Consider the following 16,878-nt stretch of genomic DNA (forward strand, 5'->3'; position numbering starts at 1 on the left):
GGTGGTTAAACCAAGACTGTGAAAACAGTCTGGACAACTCTTCCCTCTCACTCTCCTTCTCTCTGCCGCTCACTTTCTGTCTCACTTTCTCTCGCTCTTATCTCTCTCTCTCCAATTAATTTCACCTCGCCCGGCTCTTACTGACACCTACCATGACACCTACCATCTACCCTCTTTCAAGTTACTGTGACAAGCATCCTCACCCACTGAGCACCGACCGACATTGGATGTCCATGGACATTGAATTGTAGTTTAAATTTGCTCAATCTGCCCTGGCCAAAATCCACCCTGACCAAATCTGAACCAATCATAGACCTCTATGTTTCACTAGTTCGGACAGCACAGTAGAGCACAGTCAAGTACAGTACATAACAGTGAAGGAAAGTATATTACAGTACTGTACAGTAGAGCACACTAGAGTAGAGTACAGTATAATGTACTGTATTGTACTATATCCTACTGAACATATCTACTTTACTGTACTATCCTGTACTGTACTGAACTCTACTGTGCTGTGCTGTTCTGTATTTTACTGTGCTCTACTGTAATGTCCAAACTTTTGAAATGTAGACGTCTAGGATTGTTTCAGATATGGTCTGTTACGGACCAACCAAATGTGGTCTTACAATAATAGCCAAATATGAAAAAGAAGGATATTGCATATTTCTACCTTTCGGTACCTATTCAGAATAGATCACTATGAAGAGAATGACAGACATATCTATAATTATGCATTTCTCTATTGTACAGATCAGGGATCTATGATGTAATTTTGTTACTCTAAGTCAGTTACCGTATGTAAAGCTACTTCCACTACTGTAGTTCAATAACATTTTTTTTGTTGCTCAAGTTGTTATGTCATAGCTGACACCCCATTCTTTCTGCAGACATCTTTGAATCTTTATTTGTACACCAAAGCAGATATTTAACAGAGTTTTTGGAAAACGTGGTCACATAATAAAACTGAGGAAGATGTTACTGTAATTCTGTTACCAAACTTTGCTTCTCCATAGTTCTTCCAGTAAATGTGTTTTTGTGAAATATTCTGTCTAAATTGTTATAAGTAGTCCTTGTGCATGGAGTTGTACGGTTTGGTAAACATCGAAATCAATGGTTTTTGTTTGGCATATACAGTATGTTTTAATCGAAAATCGGAGTCAAAGCGTAATTCCGTTCCGTTACCGCAGAATTTCCCATACCTGTAAGAGGAAGATAATGAGTTACATGTATTAGAGCTAAAGCCAGGACTTTTTCCTGACCATGTGACTTGACAAGGAAAAACTCTGGGCCCAAATTAGACCACAGTTATTACACCTTGCATTAACTTCTACCTAGTCCCAAAACTGGTCTCCATATTTCCTTCATATAGTCCTGAGAGGTGTTACCAAATCAATGGAGCTATCATGGCACATAGCCTATGTTCTGTTCCCTGAAACTGCCAGGGAGGGTAGTAACAAGGCATTACCTTGCCCATGGAGACATAACAAAAAGGAGCTGGAACTTATTCCTGGAACTGAAATGCTTAATACAGGCTTCTGTCCACAGGTATAAAACATCAAAGGCTGCCTCTTTCTTTGCTTTATTCCTGGATTGTAAAATGCAATCTGATACGGATAGAATGAAGTCAAAAGCTGCTATCAAAGTGGTTTCATGACTGAAACATTTCAACTAAATCAAAACACTCAGGACACAAAGTTCAAAATAATTGTAATCTTGAATAATTTGTATAATGATGTAGGCATTGAACTTTCTGCCTGTAAATGAAAGAATATCATGTAGATGCATGTATCCATGAGAATCAAGAGTGACATAAATGAATGATCGTGGTTATTTCAAAGCATTCTTTCATTTAGAGTCATTAACATATAATCACTAAACAAAGTTTCTCAGCTTTCTATTCCTGTCGCTCTATAGCACATTTTCCTCAACAATAACAAATTCCCGATTTTATTACTATCTCTCCACTTTTAATTGTTTTTTCCAATCTTCCCACCTATAAGCACCCAAAGGAACGTTTTTGATTGCTCGGAATCTTCACCCCCTCTCCACCTCTGATCACATTGCGCTCCCCTGCGAACCCACACAGGTACAGTATCATCCATCCGTATTGCTTTTCCACTCATATCATTGTCCTAAATCCAAACAAGACACTTTTATCCCACAGCTTTGGGAGTGTCATCTCTTGCTTTCTATAGAATATTTGATACAAAATCAACATTTAGCAATGGCCATCTCAGTCTCCGGATTTGAACCCCATTGAAAACCTGTGGTTTGAATTGAATAGAGCCGTCCATAAGCGCAGACTAAGGATATCAAGGATCTGGAAAGATTCTGTATGGAGGAATGGTCTAAGATCCCAACCAATGTGTTCTCCAATCTCATAAAGCCTTTTAGAAAAAGCATCAATGCTATTATACTCTCAAGGTGAGGAAAAGGGTATTGAAAATAGGGGTGACAAAAATTTGAGCAAGTATAAAATAATGTAATTTGCACCCCCCAAAAAATAGCATACAACATAGCTCAGTATTTGTATTATTTATTTTACACTGTATTTTTTGCTCATCTTAAGTCAAATACTTTAAAGTACTACTTAAGTAGTTGTTTTGGGTATCTGTACTTTTACTTGACTATTTATATTTTTGACAACTTTTACTTCACTGCATTCCCAAAGACAACTATGTACTTTTTACTCCCTACATTTTCCCTGACACCCAAAAGTACTCGTTACATTTTGAATGCTAAGCAGGACAGGAAAATGGTCCAATAGACACACTTATCAAGAGAACATCCCTGGTCATCTCTACTGTCTCTGATCTGGCGGACTCACTTAACTTTGTTTGTAAATGATGTCTGAGTGTTGGAGTGTGCCCCTGGATATCTGTAGATGTTTTTTTTAAACAAGAAAATGGTGCTGTCTATTTTGCTTAATATAAGGAATTTGAAATACTTTCTACTATTAATTTTGATACTGAAGTATATTTTAGCAATTAAATGTACTTTTGATACTTAAATATTATTAGAATCAAATACTTTTAGACTTTTACTCAAGCAGTATTTTAGTGGGTTACTTTCACTTTTACTTGAGTCATTTTCTATTAAGGTATCTTTACTTTTACTCAAGTATGACAATTGCGTACTTTTTCCATCACTGATCAAAGGTGCCTATAATTTGGGACCTGACTGTATATCTTGTACAGTCGCCACTTACTCACCAGTTTATTCCCCTCCTTCACTGTGAATACGTTTTGTGATATTCATTGTGGGGATTTGCACAGGCCTTCCTTGTCTGCGTCCTCACTGCATATCCACCTTGACGATCTGGCTCACAACATGAAAGGTCAGTTCACCTGTGGGCAATTGGGCTGTTGACCAAACTAGTTTGATGGATTTCTAACTACTAGTAAGTCATATCGATCAAACTGGTTGGGACTAGACATGGTATATAGGATGCCAGGATAAATGTCTTATGCCATCCCCGAGGCATTTTTATTGCCTCAACTTGAGATGAAACACTTTGTTTTGCCTTTGTTCATTATGAAATACACATTTTCCCCCAATTAGTGCTAACAATGAATAGAAGATCTATTTACTTAATCAAAGACTTTTGATGACACCTAGTGGTCAAACCGAAGAAGTGGTGGGACATCAAAATATACCAATTGATAATATCGAATTATTGTATACTTCATTCACAGTTTAAACGATTTGACCAAGTAATGCCTGTAGATTACGACACATTAAATGATATGAAAACATTTCCCCGTATTCTTCTGTGATTTGTGCACTTATCAAACAGCAAGATGTTTCTGTCGATGCAGCAGAATGTAAAGGGATGATCATGATGTTCAACACACTGCTCCGGGGAGTTGATCATAGTATTTGCTCCTCTAGACTTTAGCTATCAACACTGCTTCCCCTACCATTATATACCCCCCAATCCACACCTAGTGTTGTTCCTATCAGCATGCCTCCTTCCCTCCTCACCATCTTATCATTAGCGTGGGTAACAGTCTATTCTTGCTTTAGCCAAGTCCTGTTTCATCACAATTAAAGCACTAACAGACTTCCACCCAGGCTATCATAATATTCATCCAAGTTAAATAACCGTATGTGCTGGTCAATGGGCCTAAACCTGGACACACTGTTATTTTAATGTGTCGTAATCTACAGAAATTACTTGGTCAAAGCGGTGTGATCAAATACTAGTCTATGCGAGCAAACATTTTGAATTTCACTGTATCATTTTCTGGTGTTTATTTCAAATGTGTATTCATTGGATGTGCAATTAGAAATCTAGCCTGATATGTTTGACTGCGAGTGAAAGCCCAGGGCATGAAAATGATTTGATGGCATCTCAATGAGCTGTGTTGCTGTGACAGATTCAGACATGCTGTACTCAGGATGACTAGGATGTACTCCCACAGGCCAGGTCTGCTGTCATAACATGTGGCTGTCTCACTGCTGCTGTATCCAAATCCTGTACTTTTTATTTTATCTGAATACATGAGTATGCACATCATTTGTGTGTGTATGTGTTTGTGTGTTTAACTATCCTTGTGTGTAACAGAAGTCCACACGAGGATAGTAAAACAACAAACATTCAGGCAATTTTGCTGGTCGCCACAAGGGAAAATTATATTTGAGGATACAGACAGCTGAAGAGGTATGCTTTTACATCAAATTAAGCTTAATGATTATGACTCTAGAAAAAGCTGTTTCAGGTGTTTCAAAAATGCTAAATTATCCAACACGTTTTGCCATGGGGTGGAGAGAAGACTTTTCAATTATATAACTAATTTCATGCAATTCTACTCATTTTGCCATGGGGCAGTGAGAAAAATGCGCAGTTTACAGCTAATTTCCTGCAATTCTACGCATTTACCATAATATGATATCTGAGTGAGAGTGACTAACAAAATCAACGGGGGCCCTGGTTGGTAATTCGACCATTATTACTACAAGTTTAGATAGCTGGCTGCTAAGACTAACTGTTAGCTAACGTTACATGGGCTAATTGAGTGACTGTCAGTGACTGACATAACAAGAGAAAAACTGCTGATGCACAACCAAATTCAGAAATTGTGCCTTGTGCATTCTACTATTCTAACTCTCAACAGTAAGTTGAGACCTTGACTGAGTTCAAAATGTATGCAGACCGCGGCCTGGTATTTGGCCATCCCTGGTGTAGGCTAACCTATGCACTGATAATGTTATCATAGCTTACGCATTTTTACATAGAACAATATTGAACTAAGGTCTGCCTCTGATGTGCTGAGTGTGTCTGTTTAAATATTGGGGGTGGGTGTATATCTCTCTCCCTTTCTCTCTCTCTCTTGCTTTCTCTACGGTAGCTGTCGTGTAATGGTAGTGAAATAGTCATCATTGCTTGAAGCGCATAGTAAAGAAAGCATGGCTGCCAGTCGGGTACTCGTATACGGAGGAAGAGGTGCACTGGGTAGCAAAATTGTTCATCACTTCAAATCTAAAGGATGGGTGAGTGCTATACTTGTTTTTTTTCTTCATATAGAATACAATTACGAAATGATTGTGAGCCTTTGCTTGTCCCAGTGTCTATTATATTTCCAATAACCACTTGTTGAGTAGGCCTAGCCCTAGATGCTATGGTAAGAAGCAAGGAAAAATAAATTAAACCATTGAAATTGTCAACATCAATGGTCATTATCAAGACGTTTTAACGATGCCAGCCCAGAGCTATCGGAAAACATATAATCAGTTGTTATCATTTACTGAGCCTACTTTTGGATTGCATGTGGAATAAATAGCCGACGTTGAAGGATAGTTCGATATCACCATCCTATTTTCCAAAGATTGCAAATGTTTCATGCGCTGTTGTTCTTTCTTTATTTTCCAAAAGTGGGTAGCCAGCATCGATATCGTTGCCAGTGAGGAGGCAAACGCGAACGTGCTGGTGAAGTTGTCGGAGTCATTTACTGAGCAAGCAGGACAGGTAGGAGGAGCGTGCTTTCACCTGCTCCCTCTGTGATGTTGACAGCTTTTTGAACACTCCGTTGATTTGCAAAACGCTGGATAATTACCGTAAAACACCCAGATTCTAGCCCGTTGTAATAGACTGTTATCTCTTGCTGCAGGTGACAGCAGATGTGGCCCAGTTGCTAGGGGACCAGAAAGTGGATGCCATCTTGTGTGTGGCAGGTGGATGGGCTGGAGGAAATTGCAGCTCCAAAGGTTCAAGAGTTTTTCACTGAGATATTATCAGTTCATTTTGAACACATACTGTGATATGAATGCCAGGTCTCTTGTGGCTCAGTTGGTACCATGTGGCACTTGCAACTCCAGTGTGTTTGTGTTTGATTCCCACGGGGGACCAGTGACATAATATGAAAATGTACGCACTCACTACTGTAAGGCTCTGGATAAGAGCGTCTGCTAAAATGTAAATATCTCCCTTAAAAATTTAAACCCCTTTCAAACCAATTTCCCCATAGGCTGAATTCTCATCTGACATTCAATAGGGATGTTTGTTCGTTCCATTTAATTACATGGTTCATTCAATGTTGCAATGTTGGTCCTCAAACATCTTCTCTTATGTATGTTGTTTTTTAGACCTGTACAAAAACACAGACATGATGTGGAAGCAGAGTGTGTGGACCTCTACCATATCTAGCCATCTGGCTGCTGTGCACCTGAAGCAGGGTGGACTACTGACTCTGGCTGGGGCTAAAGCATCACTGGGTGGTACTAGTGGTAAGACGCCACTTACCTCTACTCTACTGGTACTCTATTCTACTGGGGTTATATTCTATTCTACTGGTATTCTATTTGATTCTACTGGCATTCTATATTATAATTTTTTGCATTTTGGTCATAATTTAAGGTTAGGCATTAGGGTTAGCAGTGTGGTTAAGGTTAAGTTTAAAATCAGATTGTATGACTATGTGGCTGTGGCTGTGCCAGCTAGTGACCACTCTGCAGAGCTCCCTCCAGTACATCTCAATAAATGGCACCCTGCTGTTCTTTTCTCCTGTAATGTTGTTCATACTGACACTGTATGACTGTGCCTCTGTTCTGACCACCGTCTCATTCCAACTTTTATTTCTAAGGGTGCCTGTCGTCACGATAGCAGCTTACGTCATCAAACTATTTGTAAAACAAGGAGCCCATGAAATACAAAAAAGACTGATATATAGTAGAAATGAAACTATGAGTAACATGTTGAATATGATATTTATTTTAATGAGGGGAGAAATTGTTACTACTATGGTTTATCACACAATGCTCTCCGGTATTTTAAGCCTGACCCTGTATGCATGTGATGTTACCTATAGGACCCAACAACCATGCCATTCCCTGTGTGGTGTGTAACCCATGTGATGGTCCTGAGAACAATATAAATCCTGACACTAGGGCACCTAAAATCCCTGATCAGCAGTCGGCATAAAGCCCCCACTCTCATTGGCTGTTAGGTTGGGGAGGAGAATGAGTCAGCAGAATTTGGGTCTCCAATTGTAGACATGGTTAGAGTGTGTTGTGCTGTTCTCCCATTGAATGTAGATTACTGTAGAAACTAGTGCTACACTAGACACAGGCCAGGAAATTGTAGGGATTTCACTCACAGGCTTGGTTTAGATTACTTTTTTTGACAGTGGTATGTCTAATATTTTTTGGGGATGTTTCCTATAGTTTTAACTGTCACCTGTGTGGGGGGTTTTCTCCATAAAATATGAATAAGATTTTGATATTGAAGAAAGTTTGTCTACATTTATTTGAATGAAAAGAGGATCTACAGTATTTATCCTGTTTTACAAAGTCGATGCTATAACCCAAAAGATTTACAGATTTTCATGATCTCTTAAATTCATGTCAAGTAACGCTCAGAGCTTCCTTGTGGCAGAAGTGTGTGAGTCTTAGAAATACCTCTTTAATATGACCATTAACAGGTACTGCAAGTGCGTCGGTTCCCTTATGCCTATTCAATCGATCAAATGTATTTATAAAGCCCTTTTTACATCAGCAGAAATCGCAAAGTGCTTATACAGAAACCCAGCATAAAACAGCAAAGAACAAGCAATTCAGATGTAGAAGCAGTACATGGCCATAAAGGACAGATTGTTCTTCAAGACATTCAAATGTTCATAGATTACCAGCAGGGTCAAATAGTAATCACAGTGGTTATAGGTCAGCACCTCAGGAGTAAATGTCAGGTGGCTTTTCATAGCCTAGCATTCAGAGGTTGTTACAGCAGGTGCGGTAGAGAGAGAGAGAGGGTCGAAACAGCATGTCAGGGTTCCATAGACGCAAGCAGAACAGTAGAAACTGGATCAGTAGCTCGACCAGGTGGACTGGGGACAGCGACAGCCAGGAGTCATCAGCCTAGGTAGTCCTGAGGCATGGTCCTAGGGCTCAGGTCTTCCGAGGGGGGAGAGAGAGAGCGTGAGACAGAGATGGGAGAATTAGAGGGAGCATACTTAAGATTGAACAGGACACCAGATAAGACAGGAGAATTACACCAAATAGGACAGACGGACCCTAGCCCGCCGGCACAAGGGCTATTGCGGCATAGATACTGGAGGCTGAGACGGGGGGGTCTGGGAACACTCTGGCCCTGTCCGGGGATAGGGCCAACCAGGCAGGATATAACCCCACCCACTTTGCCAAAGCATAGCCCTCACACTACCAGAGGGATATCAACTAACCACCAACTTAGTACCCTGAGACAGGGCCAAGTATAGCCCATGAAGAACTCCCCCAGCGCACGAGTACGAAGGGTCGCAAAACCAGACAGGAAGGTCACGTCAGTCAAGTCGAGTATAGCGAAAAAAGCCTGGCACGACATGACGCACCCCTCCTAGGGACAGCATGGGGGTGCACAAGCAAGCCTGTGACTCATCCCCTGTAATAGGGTCAGAGGCAGAGAATCCCTGCCGAGAGAGGGGAGCCGGTCAAGCAGAGACAGCGAGGGTGGTTTGTCACTCCAGTGCCTTGCCTTTCACCTTCGCACCCCTGGGCCAGACTGCACTCAATCATAGGACCTACTGAAGAGATGAGTCTTCAGTAACGACTTAAAGGTTGAGACCGGATCTGCATCTCTCACATGGATCGGCAGACCATTCCATAAAAATGTAGCTTTGTAGGAGAAAGCCCTGTCTCCAGCTGTTTGCTTAGAAATTCGAGGAACAATTAGGAGGCCTGAGTCTCGTGACCGTAGCGTACGTGTAGGAATGTCCGGCAGGACCAAATCGGAGAGATAAGTAGAAGCAAGTCCTTGTAATGCCTTGTAGGTCAGCAGTAAAACCTTGATATCAGCCCTAGCCTTAACAAGAATCCAGAGGCTAGCACTTGAGTAATATGATCAAATGTTTTGGTTCTAGTCAAGATTCTAGCAGCTGTATTTAGCACTAGTGCTTTATCCGGGTAGCTGGAGAGTAGAGCATTGCAGTAGTCTAATCTTGAAGTGACAAAAGCATGGATTCGTTGTTCTGCATATTTTTGGACCAAAAGTTTCAGATGTATTTAATGAATGTATTTAATTTTATGAAGATGGGGGGAAAAACTGCTCTTGAAGTATTTATGATCATAATACAAATTGTCTGGATTACTGACAAAAACAAGACATTGGAAGATGGTAGTAGTGCTTAAAGATGTGTTTAGGGGTTATTTGTGCTTATATCTTTAGCTTAATATTTATTAGCTTTAATACTTAAGAGCTTACCTAGCTAATAGTGTGTCTGATCTAAAGACATTCTCAACCAGCTTTACTGAGTTCTCTATGGTGAAATACTGCCTTTTGGGTAGTTTGGTGTCCAGTGGTGTCTTCGGGACAGCTGGTCTTGCCAATGGTGTCTTAGCAACAACTGGTCTTGCAAAGCCAGATGCACACATTGTGGACTTAAATATTTAGGGTTGATTTGGGGTTAAAGACTGAGGCTTGTTAACCATGTGTGCACCCTATGACCCTAACCCTTGACCTTGGATTTAAAAGTCAGGTTAAACTGTCAAATAACATTGATTTCACTTTTGGGGGATTCAGCACGCTAGTCTGTTAATGCTCTTTGAGGAAATGGATTCTGAAGGCATTTCCAAAAAACCATCTTACGTTAGTTGTTTCCATATGCTACTGTATTTACACAAACATTGATGGGAAATCCAAAGCATGTCTGTGAAACAAGCAGTCATCTCAATACTGCCATGGGCAAAGTTTGGGAACCAAAAGCACCCAGAATATTTGTCCATAGTATATAAACAGGAAGTTATAAACGTGTAGTGAATGTATGTTGAGTTCAAAATATACTGTTTGTAATAACACATACAGTGACAGTCAAAAGTTTGGACACTTACTCATTCCAGGGTATTTAAAAAAAAAAAAATCAAAACTATGAAATAACACATATGGAATCATGTAGTGACCAAAAAAGTGTTAAACAAATCAAAATATGTTTTATATTTTTGATTCTATATTTGAGATTCTTCAAATTCTTCACCCTTTTCCTTGATGACAGCTTTGCACACTCTTGGCATTCTCTCAACCAGCTACATGAGGTAGTCACCTGGAATGGATTTCAATTAACAGTTGTGCCTTGTTAAAAGTTAATTTGTGGAATTTCTTTCCTTCTTAATGCGTTTGAGCCAATCAGTTGTGTTATGGCTAGGTAGGGGTAGTACAGAGAAGATAGCCCTATTTGGTAAAAGACAAAGTCCATATTATGGGAAGAACAGCTCAAATAAGCAAAGATAAATGACAGTCCATCATTACTTTAAGACATGAAGGTTAGTTAATTATGAACATTTCAGGAACTTTTAAAGTTTCTCCAAGTGCAGTCTCAAAAACCATTAAGCACTATGATGAAACTGGTCTCATGAGGACCGTCACAGGAAAGGAAGACCCAGAGTTACCTCTGCTGCAGAGGATAAGTTCATTAGGGTTAACTGCACCTCAGATTGCAGCCCAAATAAATGCTTCACAGGGTCCAAGTAACAGACACATCTCAACATCAACTGTTCAGAAGAGACTGCGTGAATTAGGCCTTCATGATCGAATTACTGCAAAGAAACCACTACTAAAGGACACCAATAAGAAGAAGAGATTTGCTTGGGACAAGAAACATGAGCAGTGGACATTAGACCAGTGGAAGTCTGTCCTTTGGTCTGATGAGTCCAAATTTGAGATTTTGGGTTCCAACCACCGTGTCTTTGAGACGCAGAGTAGGTGAACGGATGATCTCTGCATGTGTGGTTCCCACCATGAAGCATGGAGGAGGAAGTGTGATGGTGTGGGGGTGCTTTGCTGGTGACACTGTCTATAATTTATTTTGAATTTAAGGCACACTTAACCAGCATGGCTAACACCGCATTCTACAGCGATGCGCCATCCCATCTGGTTTGTACTTAGCGGGACTATCATTTGTTTTTCAACAGGACAATGACCCAACACACCTCCAAGCTGTGTAAGGGCTATTTGTCAACCAGCTTTACTGAGTTCTCTATGGTGAAATACTGCCTATTGGGTAGTTTGGTGTCCAGTGGTGTCTTCGGGACAGCTGGTCTTGCCAATGGTGTCTTAAGGACAGCTGGACTTGCCAGTGGTGTCTTAGCAACAACTGGTCTTGCAAAGCCAGATGCACACATTGTGGACTTAAAGATTTAGGGTTGATTTGGGGTTAAAGACTGAGGCTTGTTAACCATGTGTGCACCCTATGACCCTAACCCTTGACCTTGGATTTAAAAGTCAGGTTGAACTGTCAAATAACATTGATTTCACTTTTGGGGGATTCAGCACGCTAGTCTGTTAATGCTCTTTGAGGAAATGGATTCTGAAGGCATTTCCAAAAAACCATCTTACGTTAGTTGTTTCCATATGCTACTGTATTTACACAAACATTGATGGGAAATCCAAAGCATGTCTGTGAAACAAGCAGTCATCTCAATACTGCCATGGGCAAAGTTTGGGAACCAAAAGCACCCAGAATATTTGTCCATAGTATATAAACAGGAAGTTATAAACGTGTAGTGAATGTATGTTGAGTTCAAAATATACTGTTTGTAATAACACATACAGTGACAGTCAAAAGTATTTGACCAAGAATGAGAGCGATAGAGTGCTGCATCAGAGGACCTGGCCTCCACAATCACCCGACCTCAACCCAATTGAGATGGTTTGGGATGAGTTGGACCGTGGATTGAAGGAAAAGCAGCCACAAATGCTCAGCATATGTGGGAACACCTTCAAGACTGTTGGAAAAGCATTCCAGGTGAAGCTGGTTGAGAGATTGTGAAGAGTGTGCAAAGCTGTCATCAAGTAAAAGGGTCACTACTTTGAATAATCTCAAATATAAAATATATTTTGATTTGTTTAACACTTTTTTTGTTAATGCATGATTTCAGATGTGTTATTTTATAGTTTTGATGTCTAAAAAAATAAAGAAAAACCCTTGAATGAGTAGGTGTGTCCAAACATTTGACTGCTACTGTATATCAAATCAAATTGTATTTGTCACATTTGCCGAATACAACAGGTGTGGACCTTACAGTGAAATGCTTACTTACTAGCCCTTAACCAACAATGCCGTTTTAAGAAAAATAAGTGGAAAGTAAAAAATAGATAACTAAAGAGCAGCAGTAAAATAACAGTAGCGAGGCTATATACAGGCAGTTCAGAGTCAATGTGCAGGGGCACAGCTTAGTCAAGGTAATTGAGGTAATATGTACATGTAGGTAGAGTTAAAGGGACAATGCATAGATAATAAACAGAGAGTAGCAGCAGCAGAGGGGGGGAGGGACAATGCAAATAGTCTGGGTAGCCATTTGTTTTGCTGTTCAGGAGTCTTATGGATTGAGGGTAGAAGCTGTTAAGAAGCCTTTTGGACCGAGACTTGGCACTCCGGTACCGCTTGCCGTGCGGTAGCAGAGAGAACAGTCTATGACTAAAGTGGCTGGAGTCTTTGACCATTTTTAGGGCCTTGACAGTAATGCAACCAGTCAGGATGCTCTCTATGGTGCTGCTGTTGAACTTTTTGAGGATCTGAGGACCCATGCCAAATCTATTCAGTCTCTTGAGGGGGAATAGGCTTTGTCGTGCCTTCTTGACAACTGTCTTGCTGTGTTTGGACCATGAAGCTTGTTGGTGATGTGGACACCAAGGAACTTGATCCTCTCAACTTGCTTCACTACAGCCCCGTCGATGAGAATGGAGGCGTGCTCGGTCCTCCTTCTCCTGTAGTCCACAATTATCACCGTTGTCTTGATCACGTTGAGGGAGAGGTTGTTATCCTGGCACCACACTGCCAGGTCGCTGACCTCCTCCCTATAGGCTGTCTCATCGTAGTCGGTGATCAGGCCTACCACTGTTGTGTTGTTGGAAAACTTAATGATGGTGTTGGAGTCATGAGTGAACAGGGAGTACAGGAGGGGACTGAGCATGCACCCCTGAGGGGCCCTCGTGTTGAGGATCAGCGTGGCAGATGTGTTGTTACCTACCCTTACCACCTGTGAGCGGTTCGTCAGGAAGTCCAGGATCCAGTTGCAGAGGGAGGTGTTTAGTCCCAGGGTCCTTAGCTTAGTGATGAGCTTTGAGGGCACTATGGTGTTGAATGCTGAGCTGTAGCAATGAATAGCATTCTCACATAGGGGTTCCTTTTGTCCAGGTGGTAAAGGGCAGTATGGAGTGCAATAGAGATTGCATCATCTGTGTATCTGTTGGGACGGTATGCAAATTGATTTGGGTCTAGGGTTGCTTGCAGGATGGTGTTGATGTGAGCCATGACCAGCCTTTCAAAGCACTTCGTGGCTACAGACGTGAGTGCTACGGGTTGGTAGTCATTTAGGCAGGTTACCTTCGTGTTCTTGGGCACACGGACTCAGATGCTTGAAACATGTTGCTATTACAGACTCAGTCAGGGACAGGTTCAGTGTTGATTGCCTCGAAGCGAGCAAAGAAGTTATTTAGCTCGTCTGGTAGGCTCGTGTCATTGGGCAGCTCGTGGCTGTGCTTCCCTTTGTAGTCTGTAATAGTTTGCAAGCCCTACCACATCCGACAATCATTGGATTACTTTGTAATTCTAGTATTGTGTATATTTCCATGTCCCTTGTTATTATGGTAAGATTTATTGGTGTTTATCTGATTTTATCCAAACATCTCTCCTATTTCACTGTCCCTCTTTCCATCCCTCCGTCTTTCTCTCTCTCCTCAGGCATGGTGGGCTATGGCATGGCCAAGTCAGCAGTCCACCAGCTCTGTCAGAGTTTAGCAGGAGAAGACAGTGGGATGCCCCCTGGAGCTGTGGCAGTTGCCATACTACCGTGAGTAGCCTAGCAGTTAAGAGCGTTGGGCCAGTAACCGACAGGTCTCTGGTTCAAATCCCTCAGCCAACTAGTTGAAAAATCTGTTGATGTACCCTTGAGCAAGGCACTTAACCTTAATTGCTCTGCCTAAAGAGTGTCTGCTAAATGATTAAATTGTGAGGTATCTTGTTGTTTTTATTACAGTTAATCAATTACTTATTAGGAATAGGAGAAACCTGCCTAAGATACCGTTTGTTATTATTACAGTTTATAACTTGTCAAAGATACCATTTGTTATTTTTACAGTTTATTACTTACTAATTATGAATAGGTATAGGAAAAACCTGCACTCATTGGAAATCGTTAGGAATTTAATTGATTTGCAACAGTGGAGGTCAAAAGTTACATTACAAATATATTACATGTATTCACCTCATGAGCAGCTATCTGTATATATAGTTTCATTGATTAACAAATGGATGTAAAGCACGTTTTTTGCACTGTCAGCATGAGAAGCCTGTATCTGAGTTTTGTAGTCAATATTCTCAGTTACCACCACCAGAACATTGTCATGTGACTTGATTACACAGGGTAACCTTGGATACTCCAATGAACAGGAAGTTCATGCCTGATGCAGACTTTGGTTCCTGGACACCACTGGAGTACATTGCAGAGTGAGTGTGATATGGTGGATGATGGGTTGTTTTCATTACTGTATGTTTTTACTGATCATTTAGTTAATCTTGAGATTTAAAATTATTTGTATATTTATGCTGTAAGACCGTCATTAAATGTAATTATTCTAAAGGTTTAGAACATACAGATTTAGCTCTTTCGTCAACGTATGACCATAATTGTAGACAATCTTTTTTGTACACCAGTATTTCACCAGAAGATGGCAATGCTGTCTCTTGGCCTGAGAAAATGGCCTACTCAATTGTATTGCAGTATTATTTGTTAAAGTCTTGCCAAAAGATATTTAGAGCCCAATGTCTGGTTTGAATAATGCTGTAATGTGATCAAAAGGTTAATTTGATGGACATATCAATCAACTAATTATAATCTTACATTTCTTCAATACTCTTGACTGGATATAGTCTTGGATTTACCCAAATTTGCTGTAAATGCAATGTTAACTATGTACTGTAACTAACACACTAAACTAGTGTATGGAGCCCCTAAACTAGTGTATGGAGCCACTAAACTAGTGTATGGAGCCCCTAAACTAGTGGTATGGTGCCCCTAAACTAGTGTATGGAGCCCCTAAACTAGTGTATGGAGCCCCTAAACTAGTGTATGGAGCCCCTAAACTAGTGTATGGAGCCACTAAACTAGTGTATGGAGCCCCTAAAGTTTGTGTTCCTCTTTTCATGTCAGTTTAGACACAGAGCACATAGTCTCCAGTCTCTCCTCTGTACACAGTAGAGATCAGATGGGATTTGATCCAGTTTTATAATCCCAGAAGGGTTGGACAACATTAACCCTGCAGATTACCAGTAGAAACAGATGAGGGTCTGGGAGTATAAGTAGAAGCAATGGGAAGGGAATTTAAATGAGCACTTTGATTCAGTTTATCAGCTTATCAAATGTCCATTTGGTAGACTGGTGTAGAATGTTGACTTTGAATTGTGAATATCAATCTCATGATATAGTTGCTGTTGAAATAGGTAATTGGCTAACAACATGACTAAGAAGCACAGAGGTATGAAATACCTAAAAGCCATCAATATTGTGGCCTTTTTTTGTCTTCTTGAAATTTCTTCTAGACTTTGACATATAGAAAACAACTTAATCTCACCCAGTGCTTAATTAAAACGTGGACTCTCTTATATCATGTACTGTAAGACAACCATGTTTCACTTGTACTCACTTACAAGTAGTAACTGCTAGCACCCATAGTCTAGCCATTTCATAGTCTCATTCTCTTACTTTTCTTATTTTCTCATAGTCTTATTTTTCGTTCTTCTAGAACTTTCTTCAGTTGGGCCACCGGTGCGGATCGTCCAGCATCGGGAAGTCTGATGCAGCTCACCACCACCGGAGGCAAGACACAGGCCCTACCCACACAATAAGGCACATTTCCTACCCACACAATAAGGCACATTTCCTACCCACACAATAAGACACAGGCCCTACCCACACAATAAGACACAGGCCCTACCCACACAATAAGACACAGGCCCTACCCACACAATAAGACACAGGCCCTACCCACACAATAAGACACAGGCCCTACCCACACAATAAGACACAGGCCCTTCCCACACAATAAGACACAGGCCCTACCCACACAATAAGACACAGGCCCTACCCACACAATAAGACACAGGCCCTACCCACACAATAAGACACAGGCCCTACCCACACAATAAGACACAGAACCTACCCACACTATAAGACATAGAACCTACCCACGCTATAAGACATAGAACCTACCCACGCTATAAGACATAGGCCCTACACCCCTAATCAGACACAGGACCTAACAACACAATAAGACACAGGACCTAACAACACAATAAGACACAGGCCCTACCCACAAAATAGGAGACTGACCAGGTGAATATAGGTAAAAGCTATGATCCCTTATTGATGCCACTTGTTAAATCCACTTCAATCAGT

At 40.9% G+C, this 16,878-nt stretch overlaps 1 protein-coding gene across 1 annotated transcript; it reads left to right on the forward strand.

Moving 5' to 3' along the window:
• Window positions 1–4,438: 4,438 nt before the first annotated feature.
• qdpra (quinoid dihydropteridine reductase a) lies at window positions 4,439–16,667 on the forward strand. Its single transcript, XM_024382484.2, has 9 exons — window positions 4,439–4,663; window positions 5,352–5,493; window positions 5,876–5,968; window positions 6,111–6,207; window positions 6,586–6,726; window positions 14,166–14,274; window positions 14,847–14,930; window positions 16,226–16,329; window positions 16,380–16,667. Exons 2-8 carry the CDS (start codon window positions 5,410–5,412, stop codon window positions 16,326–16,328), a joined length of 711 nt encoding a protein of 236 aa, XP_024238252.1. The 5' UTR covers window positions 4,439–4,663; window positions 5,352–5,409; the 3' UTR covers window position 16,329; window positions 16,380–16,667.
• Window positions 16,668–16,878: the final 211 nt, after the last annotated feature.

Source organism: Oncorhynchus tshawytscha, linkage group LG21, assembly GCF_018296145.1.
Source record: "Oncorhynchus tshawytscha isolate Ot180627B linkage group LG21, Otsh_v2.0, whole genome shotgun sequence".
NCBI classification, from domain to species: Eukaryota; Metazoa; Chordata; class Actinopteri; order Salmoniformes; family Salmonidae; genus Oncorhynchus; species Oncorhynchus tshawytscha.

Bases quoted from the DNA above. Each gene is read 5' to 3' on its own strand.
- qdpra (XM_024382484.2), top strand. From the start codon at position 5,410: ATGGCTGCCAGTCGGGTACTCGTATACGGAGGAAGAGGTGCACTGGGT. The intron at 5,494-5,875 runs GTGAGTGCTATA...ATTTTCCAAAAG, and splicing joins ACTTCAAATCTAAAGGATGG to TGGGTAGCCAGCATCGATAT. The intron at 6,208-6,585 runs GTTCAAGAGTTT...GTTGTTTTTTAG, and splicing joins AGGAAATTGCAGCTCCAAAG to ACCTGTACAAAAACACAGAC.